The sequence below is a fragment of the Panulirus ornatus genome, chromosome 58, assembly GCF_036320965.1.
Source record: "Panulirus ornatus isolate Po-2019 chromosome 58, ASM3632096v1, whole genome shotgun sequence".
NCBI lineage: Eukaryota > Metazoa > Arthropoda > Malacostraca > Decapoda > Palinuridae > Panulirus > Panulirus ornatus.
The window spans coordinates 18,886,213-18,912,625 of record NC_092281.1 but is presented as its reverse complement, the minus strand read 5'-3'; the positions used below and the strand labels follow the sequence as shown (position 1 = coordinate 18,912,625).

At 38.4% G+C, this 26,413-nt stretch overlaps 1 protein-coding gene across 1 annotated transcript in view; it reads left to right on the top strand.

The window, feature by feature from the left end:
* The window catches only part of LOC139766621 (protein Skeletor, isoforms B/C), a 295,127-nt gene extending 269,207 nt beyond the window's left edge, over window positions 1–25,920 (top strand). Inside the window, exons 12-15 of the mRNA XM_071695486.1 lie at window positions 238–361; window positions 5,651–5,781; window positions 6,053–6,216; window positions 13,926–25,920. Of these exons, the coding sequence (XP_071551587.1) occupies window positions 238–361; window positions 5,651–5,781; window positions 6,053–6,216; window positions 13,926–14,090 (584 nt within the window). The 3' untranslated portion in view covers window positions 14,091–25,920. The remainder of the gene's footprint in view (window positions 1–237; window positions 362–5,650; window positions 5,782–6,052; window positions 6,217–13,925) is intronic.
* Window positions 25,921–26,413: the final 493 nt, after the last annotated feature.

The following is a 26,413-nucleotide window of genomic DNA, read 5'->3' as shown; positions in this document are numbered from 1 at the left end:
AGAGGAATTCACTCCCCATATTAACGTGCATGTTCGATTAAATCACATTGTACATTATTATGTGGAAGTTTTCTGAGTAATATTCTTGCTGATCTCTTATTCTTAGGGGAAAAGAGGAGAAGTGATAACAACAAAGATGACTAGTAGATGATTTGTAAAATCCAGAGAGCAATAATAATTTACAACTCATGAACATTTATGTAACCATGGCCTTGACAATCAGTGATGGTTTTACAGAGTCACCATCATGGGGCATCGCATGGTGGATCAACGATATGCTCATCCCAGAGATATTTGTTGAGAGAGGCCAGACGTATTACTTCACTGTCCAGGGTGGCAATGATCACACCAACAGTGCCAGGTATGAATGAGTTTATGAAATCAGTTTACAATGTAGTTGAATCTAAGTGTTCAGAAGGGATTACAAGAAAAGGGAGACTGCTCATTATATTAGGTTCAAGTAAATACGTGGAAAAGATTGAAGAAGGGAACTAGCATTGATTCATATAAATCATGTTGTTGCAGCTGAAGAAAATGATAAAATTTGGATACAGAGATAGTAAGTTGAATGTTGTTCATTTCTGAATATTGGTACTGTAATGGAAAAAGTAAAATTTATGACATTAGATACATAAGTAAATGAGTGAAAAAGGAGATAATGATTGTAGTAGTGGTATTACGGCCTTCTTCAAGTAAAGTACAATTAAGGCATTAGGGGGAATGTAGCAGGAAAATGAAAAAGGGTAGGAAGGAGAGATTAGATTTGTATTTGATCGAATAAGGAGAAAAAAAAACTAAAGAATATGAAGGCTTATACTGTACAAGTGCCTCCAGAAGAACTGTCAAGGAAAGTTAAGGATGGGACAAAAAAAGGAGCATAAGGAGTGTAATAAGAGTGAAGAGAATTATCAAAGGAGGGGAAAAGAAAGTAAATACCATAATATCCCTGTGAGAAACATGAAAGTAAGGTTTATCGAAAGTAAGAAACCAATTTGAAGGGAGTTGCAGAAAAAGTAGGGAAAAAGTAGTAGAAATGGGAGACTAAAGTGCAGAAAGATACTTTTTGTAATGAGATATTAGGATGTCAGGAGTACTTAAGAAAGCTGATTGCATCAGATGGGAGTGATGGAGCAAATTATGCATGGAATTGGATAGAGAAGGAAGGAAAATTACTGTAAAGGAAATAGTATCCAAGACGAGATACAAGTATCAATATTTTGGTTAGAGTTGGGAAAACCCCTAGAGCGAATAGTATAACAACAGAAACGTTGCTGAGTAAAGGTAATGTGATGGCAGAATGGGTGCACAATATATATGTTTATGGGAAAAAGGGGGTGTCAGATGTGTGGATAAGAGCAAAAATATACAAATGAAAGAATGAGTATAAAGATGTTAAAAGAATCAGCTTACTGAGGTCACCAGGGAAAGTATAGTCTGCACAATATATATCCAACAGTTACCATTTAAAACTAGGCATTCATTCATCTGGTTTTATTGGAGGGAAAAATCCTGTTACTTATTCATGTTGGTGTTATCATATATCTTGCACCATGGTACAGTTGTAGATGTCAAATAGCATAATTTGATGCCCTAGTCCTCCCCTGCCCCTACAATATTGAGATTGGAGAGATGCAAATTTTGCTTGCTTTCCTTGTGTTTAATGATATTTTTCCTGTTTCTTGACACAATGAAATTCTTTTCTACCTGTTACTGACCATGGGTCTTAATAAGTTGTCCTAGGGAGAAAGGGTCTTATTCTTACTTGGAAGCAATTACATGTGTCTGCTGGCAAAATTTCAAGACAGACTGGCTGGGCTGACTTCGCCATCCAGATAGTCTTAACTTCCTTTCATTGTTATCCCTTCTTGAAAAGCAGAGTCTGGGTGACCTTATGAAGCATGAGGCATTGAAGATCCCATCCTTATAATGTTATCAGTCACCTAAATGGTCTTCATAGGTTGACCAGGTTTGATGATGTTAGACAGAAGAAGAAAATGCGTTCAGATGGTGAATTCAACCCTGCCACTACATTTTGAAATTCACTAGTAAAAATATTTTCTTGCTCCCAAGCAAACTGTGGATCTTTTCTTCCTGGAACATTCTAAGAACCCTTGGTTATTTGTTGACTGAGGAAAAAACACCAAGAACAGAAATAGTGAAGATATCACTAAATACAAGGACAATGAGCAAAAGTTGCATTCCTGCACATTCAGTACCACAGGTAAGGGGGATTAACTGAGGCAACAAATAATGTCATCCGACTTGTAAGACTGTAACATGCTGCAAGACATACGACAACCCCACTGCAAGCGATTAACAGGATTTGTTCTGCAAATAAGACCTTATGCATGAGAGCTTTATTTCAAACAGTAATCATCAAAATTCTTTTGCAGAGACTGTATATGGAAGATTGTTATTCAGAGGGTAAAGAAGGTAACATGAGTGCAGTATAAGTGAAGATCAGGGCAGTTTTAAGAAAGGTAGAGGATGTTTAGATTGATAGTCTCACTGAAGATGTCAACAGAAAAGTGTATAGAAAAATGGAGAAACTTGTGTGCAGCATTCATTGGCCTAGAAAAACCATATTACATCTAGATTGTAATGTATTGTAAGAGGTAGGGAAAATCGATGGGGTAGAGAAAAAGTTGCTCGATGAGACAAAATCATTTTGCAAAAATATTAAAGCACGTGTGAAACTGGATGGTAGGTTAATGGAAAGTTTTAACATATGTGGCAATAAGACATTGTGTGATTTCATCTTGGTTTTTCAGCATACATGTGGATGGCTTTTAGAGAAATTAAAACAAGAATAGAAAGGATAGCATAGATAGAATAGAAAGGATTGTACATCTCTGATGCCCAATTCCTCTAGGAAGTCCCATCAATGGGGTGGCCATGGTAAAAGAATCTCCATTCATCCATGTCCTTACATGACTCCCTTGCATACACCATTCCATCATTCTTCCCCCATTTATCTCCTTCCCGTACTCTTCCACTCTGTTTCCCCATAACACAGGTGGTCTTCCTTTCACACTAACCCTTTAATTGTCTGATCATACACTCCAAGTTAACTCCTCCTCTTGCATTCTTTCCACTTGCCTAGACCACCTCAAAGTATTATGTTTCACCCACTACCACTTATTCCCTTTGCATTCCTTGTCATAACAGATATCTCTGAGCCCTGGGAAGAATTATGAAAGGAAAAGCTGTTATACTGATTGTAAAAGAACATGGATTGATGTAGAGCCTATTCCTGCCAACCCTAACTTATGGATATGAGACGAGGATGTGGAATAAAGCAGAGAGCTCTAGGATGCTAGCTGCTATGAGCTATTTGACGGATGCTAATGGTGTAAGCAGATGAAATAGAGTATGTAATCCTATATAGTGTATAAGAGATATAGGATGTCAGAAAGAGGGAAGTTCATGGGGTGTGGTGTCACAGAGTAGCTTAAGTAGAATATAGCATAGGATGTCAGAAAGAGGGAAGTTCATGGGGTGTGGTGTCACAGAGTAGCTTAAGTAGAATATAGCTTGCTTTGGTTTGGTCATGTGAAGAGAATGCATTCTAATAGAATAGTTAAGAAGATATATAAGATTGAAAAAGAATGAAATAGAATGAAGGGGAGAAGGCTGGTATCCTGAGAAGGAAAAGGAAGGGAATATATTAAGAAGAGGACTTGGGAAGATGCGAGGGGGGTGAAGCATTGTGGGAAGATGTGTATGGATAGTACTGCCTGGAAACGTTTCTTATGTATCCCCCTTTCCCCTAAGAAATCCCAGGAGAACACAGCATCAAAGATACAGATAGGTACCATAAAAAAAACTGAATGGAAGCTGTCAAAGTTATTGTATGCATGGTGATGCTGTGTCATTTGTTCAGAGGAAGAGTTGGATAGAATGGTAAATTATTTTGACAATGTATGTAGGAGGCTTCTTCAGGTGAATGGAATGATAGCAGGACACTAGTTGTTGAAAAAGAGAGATTGGCATGCTAGATTAGTTTGGTGAAGAACTAGAAGTTATAGATGAATTTGAATATTGAGAATAAAGTTTGGAAAAAATGGTTGAGAAAAGTGAAAATGAATGTAAAACCATGCAAGGGATAAAACATGGAGGTACACTGAAAGCTCTAACAAATGGAAAAAAAAAATGGGCATAGAGAAGATGCTTGCATGGAGGCTTTGTCCCAGCAATGAAGCATAGCTGTGAAACAAAACATTCATTGGTCAAGATAGGTAAGAAGTAAGAGTGGTAGAGATGAATGCTTAGTATAGTATATTTGGAATTATGAGGATGGACAGAAGGAAGGATGAAGAATTGGGGTTATGTTATGTAAAGTCATTTGAGAGGCACACAGAGAGAATCTTTTTAACATTGCATGATAGGTTGGCAGAAAAGATATATTACAGTACAGTAGAGGGTACGAGGAGGAAAGGTAGACTATACAAAGGATGGATAGGTGTGGCATGAACATTGATCACATCTAGTGATATATCAAATGAAGATGTTAGAGGAATGACCAGAAGTCAGATGCAATGGAAGTATCTTGTATATGGAGGTGGCATGGAGGTAGATATTGGTGACAGATGATGAATCAGTTAATGTGTAAAGTGAAAAACTAAGAGGCACTGTTATAAATGATAAAGTTCATGTTCCACTTTGATACACTGGGCTAAGACCGAGATTGTGTTTGAGTGATGTTGCAGAGGTTTTATATGCCTGATTACCAGATTAAACTGGAAAAATAGTAATGTTAATGAGCAGATAGACATAACTGTAAGTAAAAGTTAACTGTTCAGTGGTGCAGGTGATACTAAGAATTACATATAACTTGGAATGATGGGGTTTTTCCCTTCTGAATTAATAGATAGTCCCCAGAAGAAAGTCTGGGTATACCAAGTTTAGGCTGTATGTTAGGAAAATATAATATGCATGATACACCATTTATTATTAAATGTAAAATTTAATAAGTAAGAAAAAAATATGCTTTTAAGTATGAAAAGCATGTTTCTGCAATGGAGTCCTGTAAGAATTTGCATGTGTAAATAAGTTCATTGATGCCTGATTGACTTCATTTGGGTATCCCTCTCCTTTCCCTAGGACAGTTGTCTACTTAGTTTTGCTGTACTATCACAAGGCCTCCTTGTTTGTAAATGAGATCCTTACTTTGACTCACTTTCTGGCTCCCAGTACTGCTGAACCTATTTTCTTAGTGTTTTGTTCCCAAAGTTATTTTCTGTGCCTTTATTCACTGTTATTGTTTCAGTATTTCTGGTTTTCTGTGTGTCATTCTTCCATCGTCACTTAACAATTATATATCCTTCACTTGATTGTGATTCCTTTGTTTATGCTCTTATATGTGTTCTTTTCTTGTGTTAGCTCTAAAGGCATCATTTTGCATACCCATTGTGAAGGACTTTCCAAGCTGCAAATGAGTGGATTTTCCTACGAAAATGTTTCTAAAAACTAAGCTATGAAACAATATGATGGTACTGTATTAGATTATGGGTAGGAGGTGTCATGTCATGGCTTTGTGTTCTAGGGAGAATGTTTTAGGGTAATTCTGTATATTATACACTCTGACATTCATATCACCATATATTGCACCTCTCACATTGTTGTAATATCAGTGTGACTAAATCTGCAGGTATCATCCATTATACATCACTGACTCCCCTGAAGGTGGCTTTCGTCAAAAGACAAGTGAAGAACAGAGACAAGAACGGGTTTTTGCTGGTATCTCCTATTCCAAAATGGGCACACCAGAACCAACTGCAGGTATGTTTGGCAGGGAATTTTGTAAGTAAAATGGTTTTGAATCCACTTAGAATATTTGAACTATCAAAATATCTTGATGAAATAAACTTTGATAGATGAAGTAAACTGATGAGGATTACAGCAAGTAGCCATCATTATCTAATATAGGCATTTCTAAATAATTTTATGTAAACTTGTCTTTGAAATTATTATGGTACTATATTCCTCTCAATAATTTTACACATCTTGAGTCTAAAAGTTCACTAACTTTCACTGCAAACATTTCTTCTAGTGGGAGGTATGTGCGAGTGGCGACACATGGGTGTAGATGCATGGGAAGACAGTTTATCTTTTGATGAATACAAGGAAACACTATACAAGAAATGTGATGAGGATCCCCCAGGCTCACTAGTATGGACAGTGGAAGAGGACACTCCAGACCTTGTTTACTACCAGGTAACAGGAAAATTGAAAATTCCTCCATGATAAGGTTTCACTTTAAGATATTATCTGTTTTTTTATTGGAACAGATACTTTCATAGTAGATACATATGACTGGTATATTCCAATTTAAAGCATAAGTTTTGAAAATCCTGTAGGATCATGCAGATTCTTGTTTGATTTTTAGTCTTTAAGGGCATACATTCTGATGTGTAAAACACTTTTTTGTGGAATCACACACACACACACACACACTATCAGTGTGAAGGGTATTTAATGAAAGATTTACACTATCCAGTGGATATAATTCCTTGAAAGGATCCATAGGCTTTCATATTACTACAGAATACTGTGATAACCTTGAAGACAAAAAACATAGTTTTGCAATATCCTATTTGCATAGTTTAAAGGGTCATTCTGCAGTCATGGAGTCCCAACATTTGAGCTTTCTCTACGATCATACGACTTCTTAATCTACTGTGTAACGACAGCATTCACATTTTCATAACTTACTTTATTTCAATCAGCAACTACTCATATACTAAAAAAGAACTTCACATCCTTCTAAGAAGTTTCATGTTTAGCTTATTGTTATGGCTTCTACACATGCCGTACAACATTGATTTAAACTTTTCACTGCTTCTGCTTCCACAAAACATCTCTCTCAACCCTAACATATGCCTTCTTCAGATCCATAAATGCCACATACAAATTCATTTGTTTTACTAAGTATTTCTCACACACATTCTTCAAGGGAAACACCTGGTCCACACATCCTCTGCCACTTCTGAAACCACACTGCTCCTCCCTAATCTGCTGTTCTGTACATGCCTTCACCCTCTCAATCAATACCCTCCCATACAACTTACCAGGTATACTCAACAAACTTGTACCTCTGTGGTTTGAACATTGGCCTTTATTCCCTTTGCCTTTACAGAATGGCACTATACATGCATTCTGCCAATGCTCAGGCACTTGACCATGATCCATACATACACTGAATATCCATACCAACCAATCAACAACACAGTCATCCCCTTTCTTAAATTCACCTGCAATACATCCACTCCAGCCACCTCACTGCATTTTATCTTCCACATGGCTTTCACCACCACTTCTCTCTCTCTTCACCAAACCACTCTCCATTGCTCTCTCACTTTGCATACCACCTTGACCAAAACACCCTACATCTGCCATCCTGTCATCAAACACATTTAACAGTCCTTCAAAATACTCACTCCATCTCCTCCTTACTTCTTCACTACCTGTTATCACTTTTCATTTTACCCTTTCACTGATGTTTTCATTTGTTCTCTTGTCTTTCACACATTATTTACCTACTTTCAAAACATCTTCTTATTCTCCCTAAAGTTTAATGATACTGTCTCACCCCAACTCTCATTTGCCCTCTTTTTTGAGCCCTGCAACTTCCTTTTGACTTCCTGGCACTTTCTTGTATACATCTCCCTCTTTATAAGTACCACCCAAATGCCTCTCTACTCTTTCACAAGCAACCTTACTTCATCCCACTACTCACTACCCTTTCTAATCTGCTTACCTCTCACCTTTTGCATGTCACATGCATCTCTTACACATGCCATCACTGCTTCCCTAAATACCCACCATTTCTCACCATCTCTCTGCTTTTGCTTTCAACTTTTGCCATTCTACACTCAGTCTCTCCTGATATTTCTTCACACAAGTCTCCTTTCCAAGCTCACTTCCTTTTCACCAACCTCTTCTCCCTGACATTGTTTTTCTCTTTTTCAAAACCTCTGCAAATCTTCACCCTCACCTCCACGAAGTAGTGATGAAACATTCCACCAGCACATTTACATCCAAAAGTACCTCTTTTACAAGCCTATCAATTAATAAATAGTCTAATAATGCCCATTGACCATCTCTCATACTTGCATGCATATACTTTTTTATATCTTTTAAAACCAGATATTTCCAATCACCAGTCTTTTCTCAGCACATAACTTCACAAGCTTCATTTGCATTCATAGCATTTAAATCACCCATCACATTCCCAGTCTTGTACACCAAACTGCTGACACACTCACTCAGCTGCTCCCAAAACATTTGCCTCGAACAATCTTTATTTTCTTGGCCAGGTGCATAAGCCATCACTTTCTGTTTTATTCCCATCAGCATAGAATTTACTTCCTTACCCTCTATCATACACTCCCACAACTCCTGCTTCAGGAGTGCTACTCTTTCCATAGCTCTTGTCCTCTGACCAACTTCTGACTTTACTCAGACATTTCCAAACAGTTCTTCCCCTTTACCTTTGAGCTTTGTTTCACTCAGAGCCAGAACATCCAGGTTACTTTCCTCAAACATACTACCTATCTCCCCGCTCTTCTCTCCTCATCTTGGTTACATCCACACACAATGCAGACATTCCAGTCTGAGCCTTTGAGAAGGATGAGAACTCCCTGCCTGGCTCCTCCTCCTGTTTCCTCTCATAGAAATTGAAATACAAGAAGGGAAGAGTATTCATCCTCCGTTCCTGCCCCCATCAGTCACCTTCTACTTCATGCACAGAATATGGAAGGGGAATTCTTCCTCCTCCACCTCTGGGGTATATGTCTCTGGGGCTTGGATGTGGATAGGGAGCTGTGGTTTCAGTGCATTACTCATGACAGCTAGAGAATGGTGCTACCTTGCTGTCACAAGGGGTGACGATGTTGTTTCCTTTGGGGCAGGATGGCGACAGGAATGGATGCAGGTGAGCAAGTATGAATATGTACATGTATATATATATGTATATGGCTGTGTATGTATATTTATTTATTTATTTATTTTGCTATTGTCGCTGTCTCCCGCGTTAGCGAGGTAGTTCAGGGAAACAGACGAAAGGATGGCCCAACCCACCCATATACCCCTGTATATACATTCACGTCCACACACGCAAATATACATACCTATACATCTCAACGTATACATATATATACACACACAGACATATACATGTATACAAATGTACATAATTCTTACTGTCTGCCTTTATTCATTTCCATCGCCACCGCACCACACATGAAAAAAAAAAACCCTCCCCACGCATGTGCGCGAGGTAGCGCTAGGAAAAGACAACAAAGGCCACATTCATTCACACTCAGTCTCTAGCTGTCATGTAATGATGCACCGAAACCACAGCTCCCTTTCCACATCCAGGCCCCACAGAATTTTCCATTGTTTACCCCAGATACTTCACATGCCCTGGTTCAATCCATTGACAGCACATCGACCCCGGTATACCATAATGTTCCAATTCACTCTATTCCTTGCACACCTTTCACCCTCCTGCATGTTCAGGTCCCGATCACTCAAAATCTTTTTCACTCCATCTTTCCAACTCCAATTGGTTCTCCCACTTCTCTTCATTCCCTCCACCTCTGACACATATATCCTCTTGGTCAATCTTTCCTCACTCATTCTCTCAATGTGACCAAACCACTTCAAAACACCCACTTCTGCTCTCTCAACCACATTCTTTATATTACCACAAATCTCTCTTACCCTGTTATTACTTACTCGATCAAACCACCTCACACCACATATTGTCCTCAAACGTCTCATTTCCAGCACATCCATCCTCCTCCGCACAACTTTATCTATAACCCACGCCTCGCAACCATATAACATTGTTGGAATCACTATTCCTTCAAACAGGCCCATTTTTACTTTCCGAGATAATGATCTCGACTTCCACACATTTTTCAACGCTCCCAGAACTTTCGCCCCCTCCCCCACCCTATGATTCACTTCCGCTTCCATGGTTCCATCCACTGCCAAATCCACTCCCAAATATCTAAAACACTTCACTTCCTCCAGTTTTTCTCCATTCAAACTTACCTCCCAATTGACTTGTCCATCAACCCTACTGTCACTAATAACTTTGCTCTTATTCACATTTACTCTCAGCTTTCTTCTTTCACACACTTTACCAAACTCAGTCACCAGCTTCTGCAGTTCCTCACATGAATCAGCCACCAGCGCTGTATCATCAGCAAACAACAATTGACTCACTTCCCAAGCTCCCTCATCCACAACAGACTGCATACTTGCCCCTCTTTCCAAAACTCTTGCATTCACCTCCCTAACAACCGCGTCCATAGACAAATTAAACAACCATGGAGACATCACACACCCCTGCGGCAAACCCACATTCACTGAGAACCAATCACTTTCCTCTCTTCCTACACATACACATGCTTACATCCTCGATAAAAACTTTTCACTACTACTAACAACTTGCCTCCTTTACCATATATTCTTAATACCTTCCACAGAGCATCTCCATTAACTCTATCATATGCCCTCTCCAGATCCATAAATGCTACATACAAATCCATTTGCTTTTCTAAGTATTTCTCACATACATTCTTCAAAGCAAACACCTGATCTACACATCCTCTACCACTTCTGAAACCACACTGCTCTTCCCCAATCTGATGCACTGTACATGCCTTCACCCTCTCAATCAATAACCTCCCATATAATTTCCCAGGAATACTCAACAAATTTATACCTCTGTAATTTGAGCACTCACTTTTATCCCCTTTGCCATTGTACAGTGGCACTATGCAAGCATTCCGCCAATCCGCAGGCACCTCACCATGAGTCATACATACGTTAAATAACCTTACCAACCAGTCAGCAATACAGTCACCCCCTTTTTTAATAAATTCCACTGCAGTACCATCCAAACCCGCTGCCTTGCCGGCTTTCATCTTCAACAAAGCTTTTACTACCTTTTCTCTGTTTACCAAATCATTCTCTCTAACCCTCTCACTTTGCACACCACCTTGACCAAAACACCCTATATCTGCCACTCTGTCATCAAACACATTCAATAAACTTTCAAAATACTCACTCCATCTCCTTCTCACATCACCACTACTTATCACCTCCCCATTAGCCCCCTTCACTGAAGTTCCCATTTGTTCCCTTGTCTTATGCACTTTATTTACCTTCTTTCAAAACAACTTTTTATTCTCCCTAAAATTTAATGATGCTCTCTCACCCCAACTCTCATTAGCCCTCTTTTTCACCTCTTGCACCTTTCTCTTGACCTCCTGCCTCTTTCTTTTATACATCTCCCAGTCATTTGCATCATTTCCATGCAAATGTATATGTATGTATGTATGTATATGTGCATGTATGGGCATTTGCCCATACATGCACATATACATTATATGGTAAATTATATGGGAGGGTATTGATTGAGAGGGTGAAGGCATGTACAGAGCATCAGATTGGGGAAGAGCAGTGTGGTTTCAGAAGTGGTAGAGGATGTGTGGATCAGGTGTTTGTTTTGAAGAATGTATGTGAAAAATACTTAGAAAAGCAAATGGATTTGTATGTAGCATTTACGGATCTGGAGAAGACATATGATAGAGTTGATAGAGATGCTCTGTGGAAGGTTTAAAGAATATATGGTGTGGGAGGCAAGTTGTTAGAAGCAGTGAAAAGTTTTTATCGAGGATGTAAGGCATGTGTACGTGTAGGAAGAGAGGAAAGTGATTGGTTCTCAGTGAATGTGGGTTTGCGGCAGGGGTGTGTGATGTCTCCATGGTTGATTAATTTGTTTATGGATGGGGTTGTTAGGGAGGTGAATGCAAGAGTTTTGGAAAGAGGGGCAAGTATGCAGTCTATTGTGGATGAGAGAGCTTGGGAAGTGAGTCAGTTGTTGTTTGCTGATGATACAGCGCTGGTGGCTGATTCATGTGAGAAACTGCAGAAGCTGGTGACTGAGTTTGGTAAAGTGTGTGAAAGAAGAAAGTTAAGAGTAAATGTGAATAAGAGCAAGGTTATTAGGTACAGTAGGGTTGAGGGTCAAGTCAATTGGGAGGTAAGTTTGAATGGAGAAAAACTGGAGGAAGTGAAGTGATTTAGATATCTGGGAGTGGATCTGTCAGCGGATGGAACCATGGAAGCGGAAGTGAATCATAGGGTGGGGGAGGGGGCGAAAATTCTGGGAGCCTTGAAGAATGTGTGGAAGTCGAGAACATTATCTCGGAAAGCAAAATTGGGTATGTTTGAAGGAATAGTTGTTCGAACAATGTTGTATGGGTGCGAGGCGTGGGCTATGGATAGAGTTGTGCGCAGGAGGGTGGATGTGCTGGAAATGAGATGTTTGAGGATAATATGTGGTGTGAGGTGGTTTGATCGAGTAAGTAATGTAAGGGTAAGAGAGATGTGTGGAAATAAAAAGAGTGTGGTTGAGAGAGCAGAAGAGGGTGTTTTGAAATGGTTTGGTCACATGTAGAGAATGAGTGAAGAAAGATTGACCAAGAGGATATATGTGTCAGAGGTGGAGGGAACGAGGAGAAGTGGGAGACCAAATTGGAGGTGGAAAGATGGAGTGAAAAAGATTTTGAGTGATCGGGGCCTGAGCATGCAGGAGGGTGAAAGGCATGCAAGGAATAGAGTGAATTGGAACAATGTGTTATATCGGGGTCGACGTGCTGTCAATGGATTGAACCAGGGCATGTGAAGCATCTGGGGTAAACCATGGAAAGTTGTTTGGGGCCTGGATGTGGAAAGGGAGCTGTGGTTTCGTTGCATTATTACATGACAGCTAGAGACTGAGTGTGAATGAATGGGGCCTTTGTTGTCTTTTCCTAGCGCTACCTCACACACATGAGGGGGGAGGGGGTTGTTATTCCATGTGTGGCGATGGGAATAAATAAAGGCAGACAGTATGAATTATGTACATGTGTATATATTTATATGTCTGTGTGCGTATATATGTGTACATTGAGATGTATAGGTATGTAAATTTGCGTGTGTGGACGTGTATGTACATACATGTGTATGTGGGTGGGTTGGGCCATTCTTTCGTCTGTTTCCTTGCGCTACCTCGCTAATGCGGGAGACAGCGACAAAGCAAAATAAATAGAATAAAATGAATGGGCATTTGCTTGTCAGCTGGGTACCTTTACTAGGCTATGCATACCCAACTCCCAGGCAAATGGTAGGGGGTTTGAATCTTTGCTGTTGGGAGCATTATATTTTCTAACAAAGTGTGCATTCATTGCACTATATTCATGTTATTTGACACTACTAACTCTACAGTTGATGTTGCTGCACAGGTTGATTCTGAATAAGCAGTCAGTCCTTACTACTGGCTGGATGAGAAATAAACTTTTACAATTAGAAAATAATTCATACAGCATTCCTCTGCTACTTATAATTTTGAGGAAGAGGTGGCTATGGGTAAATTTTGAAATAGTTTACTTTTAACAAATGCAGTCTGTGTAAGATATTTAACAAGGTGGAAGGTCCAGAAGAGCACCTCCTGATGTTGGGTACTGTGGTTTTGTATGTTGTTGTTGATCACAGAAACTTTCAACTATTGCTCTGGTATGTGTTGGAAAGGTAACTTCAAGTGGACATTAAATCTGTAAGTCTCTCTACTTGTATGTTCTTTTCAGAAAATTCATGCAGATCATCCCTATGCATTGATCTTATGACCTACAGATGGCAGTCAAGTGACTATTTAACATTGATAAATCTTTGACTACACTGTGAACTACAGTGTTGTATAGATATTTGCATTATGGCATAAACCAGTAAGTACTAAATGACATGAAAAATATACAGACTTAAAATCCAAACTGTATTTAAGCCTAGCTGGTTATTTAATACCAGTCTAGCATCTGAACATTCACTCATGATTTGATGATTCAGTCTTTACTGTGCATCTCTTGCAGTGCTATACCCATCATAACTTGGGCTGGAAGATACATGTTGTGGACAGTGGGTACAAGCTGAGGCGAGAAGGCAACAATGGAGGCTCTGTCCTAGCTTCGCCAAGCCTCCATACTGCCATCCATGCTTTGATTCTCCTGCCAGCTCTCATGCTCCCTCTCAGATGAAACTTAAGCCTACAGTAGAATCATCCCCCTCCCTCCCACACAGCTCCAGCACCACTCTTCTCAACCACTAACTCCGCCACAGTCCAGGGACAAGACATTTAATGTTTTGGCAGTCCTCTGAGTTTGAAACATTTGTAAATCTGGCATTAGGAATTAAGGATTTTATTTTTTCTATTGTCAGTAGAGTGTGATGCATATTTCAGTTCAGTTTATATGGAAACCAGAAAAGAACTTTTCTTAGCATGCAGTGCACAGACTTGTAGGCTAACCAGCTTTATCAGTGTTAGTGGCCTTTTTTTTTTTTTCGAAACTATAGGCAAGGATGTGATAATTGTCAAGCAGACTTGCTACAGCCACTGTTTGTCATATGAGTTAAGGTTATGAAATGTGAGTCCTCACTTCACTATTAATATTGCTCTCCATGTTGTAAATAAAATTATTTCCTGTTTTTATATAATTGTAGAGTCCTAAGGAATGAGTTTCATAAACATTTTACCTGTACATCCCAGCTTCTTTTGAATTGTCTTCATCGTCATTATTTTATATGTGCTTTTCGACTTAAGAGCTACATGTGTTTTTGTGATGTTCTACAAGTATTTGTAACCATATGGTGCAATGCTTTTGAAAACAAAAGTTCCATAGAGTGTTGAAAAGATTTTTTATTCTTTGTGGTAAAAATAAACTAGCAATAAATATCTGACTACAAATAGCTCAAAACTTATATAGATAAATTGGATAGTATGATAAACTCAGCCGAGTCATCCAGAGGGGGTTTATGAATGACCACAAACATTATATATCCTTGCTGTATGAGGACACAGAAGTCTGCCTGTGTACCTCGTTTGGTGTTCTCTCAGAATGAAGACATAATCATGTACATATGGTATTTAATGTTTATTTAGTACATTCAGGCACATTTGTAAGTGTATGCATGGAGCACATTCACATGTCATCATCATCATAGGCATAACATTTTTGGGTAACTATTTGATATCTGCATTAAAGATTTACATAAAGTTCTTTGTACTTGCCAGGGAATATAAAATATCTAAAAGTAAGTTAGACAGTAAAATAAGGTTTTCATAAACTGATACACTTTAGGATTATTCTAAGATACACCCTATGTTTGGTAGCTATTATTTCTAAGAGTGATGTCTTTATCAGACTTTTTGCTCATTCCTACAGGACAATATATTCAAATTAGAGCATTGGTGGTAGAGTTCAATTGAGTGTATGCTCACAGTTATCATAAATTATAATTTCCTGCCCCATTGAATGCAAACAATCCTATAAAACAATAATTTGAATCCCTAGTGTGGGGATACAAATGCATAGATAATCTCTTTCTCTTAAGATATAGAGTGAGTGCTATATGCTAGCCTGCCTAGAGATAAAATCTCATCTTAAGTACTCATAGGTAGGCAAGTACTCTCTCTATCTCTATCTGTATAACGGCAAATAAAAAGCATATAGAGTAATATTCTAAATCTGAAAGCATTACAGCAAGGAAGATACAGAATTATTGAGTTGGGAGTAATTCCTTGGAATGTACAAAAAAAGATGTCTGTCTATTGATCTATCTGTCTATATCTCTGACATCCATATTCTCTGGGAACTCCATCAAGGGGGTGGCCATGGCAAAAGTCTTTCCATAACGGGTGAACTTCATTGGCACTTCATAGTCTTTAGTGCCTCACACTTAACAGGCAACTTTAGCACTTTGTTTTCAGAGGCTCTTACCTAATGTTTGTACTGCCTTCTTCTACCTAATGTGTTTACCTAGTGTTCCAGTCTACTGCTACCTAACACTCCCACCTAATGTTCCTACCAACTGTTTCTACTTAATATTCTACTTAATATTCTTGTCAAATGTTCCTACCTTCTACTTCTATACATTGATCCTACCATTTTGTCAATACCAAAAATATACCTCCTTGTACAGTGGCTACCCTCCAACTACAGCTTACACAGAAAATTATACAAGACAAGATTATGTAAGTGTACTGAAAGATGATTGAAAGATTATCTAATGCATTTCCTGAAGAAATAGGAACATGAGTGGTATGACTACAGAAGCATTTAAAAGGAACTAAACTTGTTCCTGAAGTTAATTGCTAATGAACCCTGAATAGACCTGGTGAATGCTCCATGCTAGTCTCGCCATTTTTACAATATTCTAATGTAGGTCTCTCTCTGCAGATTGGCAGAGAACTTAATGGAATTTGATAGAGAAATTTTAACATATTAATCATGGAACTGTTAATGCTATTGCAGTGCCTACATACAGAGATCCCACAGGAAAAGAAATAGAGAAATAAGCAAATGTTAGAGATTATATATGTAAAAACTTGAATTCAAGGAACATATTGAAAAGATAGTGCTTTCAAGCCAAGTAATGAATGGAATGATGTTAAGACATTTTTGAGACAGACATTTAATGATGAAAATGTTTTACATATTTGTAAGAAATAAATAGTGGTGTGTTGTATGCTCACCAGTAAAACAGATTGAATTAAACAAGATAGAGAGAATACATAGGCATTTCATAATAAAATGAATGAAGCATATGAATTAGCATGGACTACTAAAAGAACTAGATCTTTACAGTCTTGAACATCAGAGGGAGAGATATATATGATGATGTATGATATATGGATAATAGAGTGAAAGAGTACTAGAGGGAGAAAGCTGGGAAATGATACATGGAATGATGTATTCAAGGGAGGCAGGCATGTAAGAACAGATGGAACAGGCATCAACTTGTGCCTGGCAACAAGTAGAGGGAATGAAGTACAACATTCTGAACCTGAAAGCAATCAGACGAGGACAATACAGAATCATTGTCAAGAGTAATTCTTGAAACATCAGAAATGTGGGATACAAATGCATGAGTACCCAACAAGGAAGTTGAAACAGTCATTTGATGTGATGACAGTTGAACTAAGAAATTTAATGAAGTGACTACAGAAACATTTCAAAGATTAGATTTGTGGTTGAAGACTGCTGGATGAACCTAGATTAGGTATCTATGCCAGAAGAGTAACTCATGAAAAAATAGCATTATACAATAAGCAAGAGAAGTAAGGGGATGAGTTCTGGTGATCTAGGGAAATGAGGTTTATGCAACATACAAGTCAAGTGGTGAGCTTAATGTGTTAGCCTTACCACCATGGTAATTTCTCTCTCTCTCTCTATGTTTATATTTTTTTTGTGCAGATTCGCCATTTCCCACTTTAGGGGGGTAACGTTAAAAACAGAGGACTGAGCATTAGAGAAAAAAACTCACTTGGCCCCCTTCTCTGTTCCTTCTTTTGGAAAAGTTAAAACTGGAGAGGAGGATATCCAGCCCCTGCTCCCATCCCTTATAGTCACATTTTATGACATGTAGGGAATATATAAGAAGTATTCTTTTTTACCTATCCCAAGGAATATATATATACACAAATCAAAAAAGTCATGACTCACGAATATAATGGCATCGACAGGGAAATTGAAACTTGAAGATTTGAGCACTTTTGTGATAATTCACATCTTCAAGAATATAGGGATAATAAACAAATGTAGGTTTTACAGATTATATATATATATATATATATATATATATATATATATATATATATATATATATATATATATATATATATGCGGGGGGCTGGAAATCCTCCCCTCTTGTTTTTTTTTTTGTTTTGTTTTCCCAAAGAAGGAACAGAGAAGGGGGCCAGGTGAGCATATTCCCTCAAAGGCCCAGTCCTCTGTTCTTAATGCTACCTCGCTAATGCGGGAAATGGCGAATAGAGTGAATGAAAGAAAAGATATATATATGTGTGTGTTTATATTAGAGAGTTTGAGTTAGTGAGTATCGGCTAACTTCAGAAGAAGGAGATAGAGTTAGTATTTGGAAGAATTTTTGAATGTGTTTGTTGATAGGATGGCAGATGCAAGTTGTTTGGCGTGATGAAAGCCTTGTGTAAGATGAAACGTGGTAAAGTGACTGGAATGGATGGTATTGCAGTTGAAAATCTTAAGAAATGCAGTGACTGTTGTTAATTGATTAGTTAGGTTTTCCAGTGTATGTTTGCATCATGGTGAGGTGCTTGAGTATTGGCAGAATACATGTGTAGTGCCATTGCATAAATGCAAGAGGGACAAAGTGGTATAAGTTTGTTGGGTGCACCTGGTAAGTTGTATGGAAGATTGGTGATTGAGGTGGTGGTGGCATGCATAGAGCATTAAAGTCAGGAGGGGCAGTGTGGTTTCATGAGTGGTAGAGGAAGTTTGGATAAGATGTTTGCTTTGAAGATGTGTGAGAAATACTTAGAGAAACAAGTATTTGTATAGAAACAGAAGTATTTGTATTTGGCATTTATGGATCTGCAGAAGGAATATGACAGGGTTGATAGAGATGCTTTGTGTTCCAAGTATATGGGGTGGGAAGAAAGCTATTAGAAGCAGTGAGTGATTTTTATCGAAAGTAAGGCATGTGTCTGAGTTGGTAGAGAGAGGTGTTTGTCTGCGTAGGAAGAGAAGAGTGTGAATGGTTCTAGGTGAAGGTGCATCTGCAGCAGGGGTATGGAATATCACCTTGGTTAATTAATTTGTTTATGATTGGGGTGATTAAGTGGTTTGGGGAGTGAGTCATTTATTGTTTGCTGTTGACCCACTACTGGTGGCAGATTTTATAAGAAACTGCAGAAGTTGGTGTCCAAGCTTGGGAGAGTGTGTAAAAGGAGAAAGTTTGTCAGGTTTTCGGCTTTAATGAGAAAAATGTGGAGAAAGTGAGAGTAGGCAGATGAAAGTCATAGGGGTAGGTGAGGGAGCGAAGGTTCTAGGAGCATTGAGGAATGTGTGGAAAGAGAGGTCACCGTTTGGGGGTATGTCCGTTCTTTTGGATAGGTAGGGCAGGAGGGAGGAATTTCCTCCCCCACTTCCGTCCCTTTTGGTAACCTTCTGCGATATGCAGGGAATGCGTAGAGGGGGTTCTTTTTCCTGTACCCCCCGGGGATCATTCATATATGTATGAATATATATATATATATATATATATATATATATATATATATATATATATATGAACCAGGGCATGTGAAGTGTCTGGGGTAAACCATGGAAAGTTCTGTGGAGCCTGGATGTGGAAAGGGAGCTGTGGTTTGGGTGCATTATTACGTGACAGCTAGAGACTGAGTGTGAACGAATGGGGCTTTTGTTGTCTTTTCCTAGCGCTACCTTGCACACATGAGGGGGGAAGGGGTTGTTATTCCATGTGTGGCGAGGTGGCGATGGGAATAAGTAAAGGCAGACGGTATGAATCATGTACATGTGTATATATGTATATGTCTGTGTGTGTATATATATGTATACATTGGGATGTAGAGGTATGTATTTTTGCGTGTGTGGACGTGTATGTATATACATGTGTATGTGGGTGGGTTGGGCCTTTCTTTCGTCTGTTTCCTTGCGCTACCTCACTAATGCGGGAGACAGCGACAAAGCAAGATAAATAAATAAATAATTATATATATATACATATCATCCCTGGGATAGGGGAGGAAGAATACTTCCCACATATTCCCTGCATGTTGTAGAAGGCGACTGGAAGGGGAGGGAGCAGAGGGCTGGAAATCCTCCCCTCCCATTTATAATTTTCCAAAAGAAGGAATGGAGAGGTGGGCCAAGTGAGGATATACCCTCTAAGTTTCCAAGTGCACTTTCGTGTAATGATCACTTCGTCGAGAGATACAAGAATGAGATAGAAGACTTAGAACTGTCAGATTATGTACAAAGAAGAGGCGAAGCTAAGGTGCCAATGGTGAACTCCAGTGCCGCATCTTAACCTTTAGTGCCTCACCCTTAACACACCACTGGCAGAGTTAAACTCTGGCACAGTGTTTTCAGAGGCTCCTGCCTAATGTTCCCACCAACAGCTATTACCTAACATGTCTACATAATGTTCCAGCATACTACATCTACCTAATGCTCTAAGCTAATGTTCCTACCAACTACCTGTAGCCAATGTTCCTGCCTACTACTGCTGTCTATAGCTTCTACCATTTTGCCAAAAGGCAGGGCTAGCACATAGCACTCACCGCAGAAAAATCTAGAGTTACAAAGAATGAGTTGTGTGAGTTCAGTGTTGTCAAGTGCTGTGTGTGACAAGGATAGGTTGTATGATTGTGGACAGAATGCTAGCAGTCCTCATGTAGGAGAGTCAAAAAGAAAAGACAGCTACCTGGGTCAAAGGAGTGCAACTTAGCAGCCGCTGGAAGTGCTGGCTCACTAAGCAGCCATCACTGACCCTCCTGATACCCAAGCAGGTTGTACTGGTAATGTATCTCCTTGGTCGGTGGCTGCCAACCAACTGATATATATATATATATATATATATATATATATACATAGTGTATGATGGAAGTAATTGATAGATAGGTGTTACTAGACTCTGCCTGTTCAAGTTTTCACCATTAGGGAGGCTCTGTCATTGAGAGTGCAGTCTCATTAGAGAATTTCTTAGTAAAGGAGTCTACATTTCCTTGCTGGTGGAAGTGCTGCAGCCTTGAGCCGAAGGAGCCTTTGGAAAGGTCCTGGGTAGCACCATGACTCTACAGCAGAAATTGATCTCGGGGTAATTATGAATAAATGAATAGGTAGATAAAGGTGTTGCCAGACTCCACTTGCTTAAGGTCACACAGCAGGTAAAGCATCACCTCTGACTAGGCTTTATCCTTAATTGAAAAGAGTATAGTTTCATCAAAGAACTTTTTACCTCAGAGGAGTCCAGTACATACCTGCAACTGGAAGCATTACAGTTTTGAAGCTGCCCGGGTTTCTTCAGAGAAAGGGGTCCTGGGGTTATGTAATAATGATTAGATAAGTAAATAGATATATGTTCACATTTAGGTGCTACCAGACTCTGCCTGCTTGAGGTTGTGCCACAAGTAAAAAGTCGCATTTGGTGAGGCTGTATCGTTGTAAGTATAATCTCATAAACAGTCCACATTTCCCTTCTGCTGGAAATAGCACAGCCTTTGGCTTCAGGAGTCTTTAGAAAGGTCCTATTAACACCAGGACTCTCTCATAGATATTGGTCATGGGATAATTATAAACAGATAATCATAATTACCCCATGACCCTTTTTCCAGGTGTTTCAGTAGCAGGGATAGGATGGACTCCTGTAAAGCAAGCTTTTTGATGAAACTGCACTCTGTCAAATTACGATAATACAGCCTAGCCAAAGTGACCTTGTTTATGGTGTAAACACCTGTAGGTGGAGATTATTATTATTAATAATTTTTGTTTATTATCATTATTTTTATATATAGCCAGAACCCTTTTCTTGTTGCTCCTTGAGCTTTGAGTTATGATGCAGTCAGAAGCAGGAAAATGATGATCTCCTTTGAAGCAAGAAGTTCCTTAACATTACTCTTCTGTTTTGTTTGTATGACAATGATACAGCCTTATCAAAGGTGACTTTTCATTCTCAATGTAACATCAAGCAGGAAGAGTCTGGCAACACCCACTGAGCAAAGCACCAACCATTTAGGCATCACATACAACAGACATGACATTTAATCCCCACACCAATGAAATCATCACGAGCATCACGCAAACTAAATGGCACCAGATTTGGACAAGGAAGATAGTTTCTCAATATTTCATACAAACAGTTCATCTGCACCAGTTTAAACAATGCAGTACCTACCAGATCTTCCACCCTCTCCAAAGCAACTATAACAAAGCAGTAAACCACAAAAAATAGTGCAGAATGAACAATTGCTAGCTTCTTAGTAACTGTAGACACCTAACATTATACTGAAACAAAGATCCAGCTATTACAGTGCCTCCTCAACATGATTAGCGCTCAGTTCTGTGCAACAGCACTTGATCCCTCCTACCCAAACCACTCTATAACTAATTCCCAACCCCCAAGTAAATATAAGAAACCCCTGCCTCACTCTTCAGTAACCTTTACTCACAGATCCCCACCACCTTCAACAAATATAAAACAAAAATGTATGCACTGAAATAAGCTGACACACACTAAGCAGTGTACCTTCTAAGTCACTTAAATTTCAACTCAATAGACAGACTCCCATCATAACCTGCACTCCCGTAACAACATGAATCATAGATTCCCACTTATGCTTTGGAAATTGCCAATTGGTACAACAGCGGAAACTATTTCAACTTCTCCCAAGACCCTTCCAACCTTTGATACAACTACCATAAAGAGGACAACAGATACTTGTTACTCAGTTGCCCCCCTTTCTCTGCATATATACACACACACATCACAAAACTTTATGACCTGTGGACCTGGCCAGCTTCCTGATTGCTGCAGGAGCCTCCTAAGGATGGAATGGACTCCAAGGGCAAGAAGGTAGTAAAGTTATATATATACATAACATGTCCTGCTTGTGAATAGACTGTAAGTAAAAATATCACCTTCAATAAGGCTGTATCCTTGTCAGTTGACAAAGGAGTGCAGTCTCATTAAAGATCTTATGTCCCTGCAGGGAATGCTACCTCAAAGCTACAGGTGCTCCAGAAAAGGGGGTCTGGAATTTTATAATAATCACAATATTGATAGTGATAGTTATATGTATATATGTCTGAATAACTGCATCTTTCATATATAAAGCCTAATTAATTTCACACTGTCATGTTTAATATCTAACATCAGACTTTCAGCACACCAAGATTTGAGCTCATTTTCTGCTTCTGCTATAATGAGAATATTGAAGGTCACCTAACTGCTGTTGTGAAAATTAGAATGCACAATGAATCATGATGCACAGCCAATGTTTCTAGATTTTGCTTCAGGTAGGTGATAAACAGTTTCAATTGATCATCCATTTAATTTATTCTATCAGCTTTTCACCAAGTTTTTGTATCTCAAAATTCAAATTGAAGTGGGTCTGGTATTTTCTTTCATATGAATATTCATTGTTTATATATATATATATATTTAATGCATATATCATATAGTGTATCTAGAATATAAATCAGTGTAAAATGGATGATATTTTTGTAGAGTAGAGCCAGTGACTGTGTGTCCACCTTGCATGGTGTATTTTTTCCTTTGTTCTTGTAGATGGCTAAGGTTTATTTGTAATGTTTGTTGTGGATTTCAAAATTTTATATTGCTGTGATTATATACATATATATATATATATATACATATATATATTTACTCTAATGTTGAAAATGTTTTTGACTTCTTTACTCCTTTTTAACGCCGCAGCGACAACGGCTCCTGCAGCGCTCAACAACATAATCAATATGGATTCCATTAAGGTATTAGGAAATCATAGTAATATGAGGGTGGCATGGTACAGTATGGTTAATGTTAAAAACTGTTCAACCATGAGGTTATATACATAATTGTAATTCACGGCTTCCAATAAATGACTCCACCTTACAAAAACCCCGATTGTAATTGTCCTGAGAAGCCCCACAAATCACAACAAGGGGTCTCGCCAGCTACTGTCTCGTGCCAGCCTCAGTCACTCTGGAGCCCTTTGGTCCAGGTGAGGTCTTCGTGGTCTGTGTGGCCCAGGTGGTCTGTGTGGCCTAGATGATTGTGGTTTTCAGGTGATCTTCATGGTGCAGGTGGTCTTCGTGGTTCTTGTGGCTCAGGTGGTTCTTGTAGCCTAAATAGTCTTCATGGCACTTGTGATCCCAATGACCATTGTGGTCCAGATGGTCTTCATGGACTGGAGATGCTCATGACCCTGCTTGTCTTTATAATCCTGCAAATTTCTATGATGTAAATGGTCTGTATGCATAAGGGATTTCCAAGGTTTGGTAGCCTAATGGTTCTTGTGGATAAAGTCGATGCGAGCTTGTTTCTCTCTCTTTGGGTGGTCCTCATAACCCTTGCATTCTACCTAACCAAAATGGTCTAAATGCAGACAGCCATTGTGCTGTTTATGATCTCATGCTCCTAGGATTTCCTGTGGTCAGTGTGGTCTTTGTGGTCTCAAGGTCTACGTGGTCTTCGTACTTTGTAGAACATTTGTGTATTTGTAGACATATGTCCTGGCTAGGAGTGGTAGTTTAGATTCTCTTAGAGCTCATTTAGGGGTTAAGATACACTGGGATTTTGAGTCTTTTTCACTGTGAAACAGAGCTCATCAGTTGGGGGTTTAAATGCCACTACAAGGGCGCATTCCATTTATTTGGAGAGAGATTATTTATTTAAAATGTAGTCAAGTGCTGTGTATTAAATAAATGCAATCAAGATCATCCTCTCTATTTGAAAACAACTGATTGTGCAGTAAATCAGCTTTCAGGTTAAAAGCAAATGGAGAATACTTGACTTAGGAAAGCCGTCCTTGTTGTGGGTGCTATACAGTAATGAGACTTTGGATACAGGTGGAGGACTTCAAAATTTTTCTTAAATGTATATACATCCCATACACTTTACCACATTGGTAAAATGTCTTGTGCCTCTCTCAAGTTAGAAAGAGAAAGGACACGTTAGTGTGATGCTGCTTTGGGGATAGTTTTGCAATATATGTGACCACCCATTTTTCTGTACTGAAGCATTGTATAGACTAAGTTTAAGGATTTTGGGGTTAGCACTGGCTTGCTAATCAAGCCATTGCTAACTTCAAACCAGTACTTTCAGATCCTAATCAAATTTCCAAGACTAAACGTCGAAGTATTATACTATGAATGGCTTCTTAGACGTGCAGAACTGACCATCCAAATTCATCCCTCTCCTCTCATTATCTAAAGTCTCTCTATTCTATAGTGTAATATTCACTTCTTCAACACTGTTGCTTACTGAGATGTAGATGCTTTGTGATAATCTGAGCGTATGAGAGTTTTGTAGTGTAAAATTAAAGTTACAAAAGTTTATTGCCTGACATTTTCACTATTAGTATAATAAGGATGTGAGATATTTTGTATGACTAACTGGATTAGATTAATTGTACAGTACTTTGACTAGTTTCATCCAGTGGCACTTGTTTTCCCTGATGGAAACTGCATCCAATGAAAAGTACATGTACTAATTACATATTAATATGTAAGATGGAAACTAAAAGATGAGTGGAGGTGTATGTGATGTCTGACTATATTGCTGAAGTAACTGAGATGGTATTTATATTATACATTTTGGATACATAGGTAAGAAACAGGCACAGTTATATATCGTATTATAGATATCTGAACTGATACCCAAAATAAGGCACATAATGATAACATGTATGTGAATAGATACACAATATATGTTTTTGACTAGTTTGTAACATACAAATAACATAAGATAATACATCATATTATATGTTAGTTGTAACACATTTAGGAACTTTTCTGCATGTTCCCAATGTTTTTAAATGATATGCTTTTATATATATATATGAATATATACATTATTTGATTTTTTTCCATTATTAGGGAAGGGTACATTTATATTCTGAGAGTGTGAGGGAAATCAGATGGCAATATATTTGTAAGATATAAACCAGACAGTGGTGAGATGCAGGAAAATATTTAGGAAATACCATTATCACCAAGCAACCAACTTTATTTACTTTTGTTGTTAGGCCCCATCATACAAGACTGTAGTTTCCAGAAATCACTTATCCAAAAACTGTAAATCTGTAGGACCAGATGCTCAAAATTGTAATCATTTTAAGGCCTACCCAACTGAGATTAGTATATTCAGAACCAGATTTAACAAATACATATTCATTTAGAACACAGCGGTATTCTTTTCATTGTCCAGACACCAATTTTGCCAAATGTTTATTGATATTAAACCCAAACAGCAAAATTTTTGAATGTTCAAAACTACCAAATATACATTCATCCATAACACTGGTAACCATTTTTTCATTATCCAGAAATATATGTAGAAAAAGATAAACGAAAAAAGTTTTTCAAGCATTAGTCTTCAAAGACAGAAGTAAAAGATTTTTAAAATAATATTTATAAAGGTATTCACTATGGAACAATAATATGAAAAATCTTTTATTACAATCTTTTATTATAATTTTTTATTAAATTATATGGGAGGGTATTGATTGAGAGGGTGAAGGCATGTACAGAGCATCAGATTGGTTTCAGAAGTGGTAGAGGATGTGTGGATCAGGTGTTTGCTTTGAGGAATGTATGTGAGAAATACTTAGAAAAGCAAATGGATTTGTATGTAGCATTTATGGATCTGGAGAAGGCATATGATAGAGTTGATAGAGATGCTCTGTGGAAGGTATTAAGAATATATGGTGTGGGAGGCAAGTTGTTAGAAGCAGTGAAAAGTTTTTATCGAGGATGTAAGGCATGTGTACGTGTAGGAAGAGAGGAAAGTGATTGGTTCT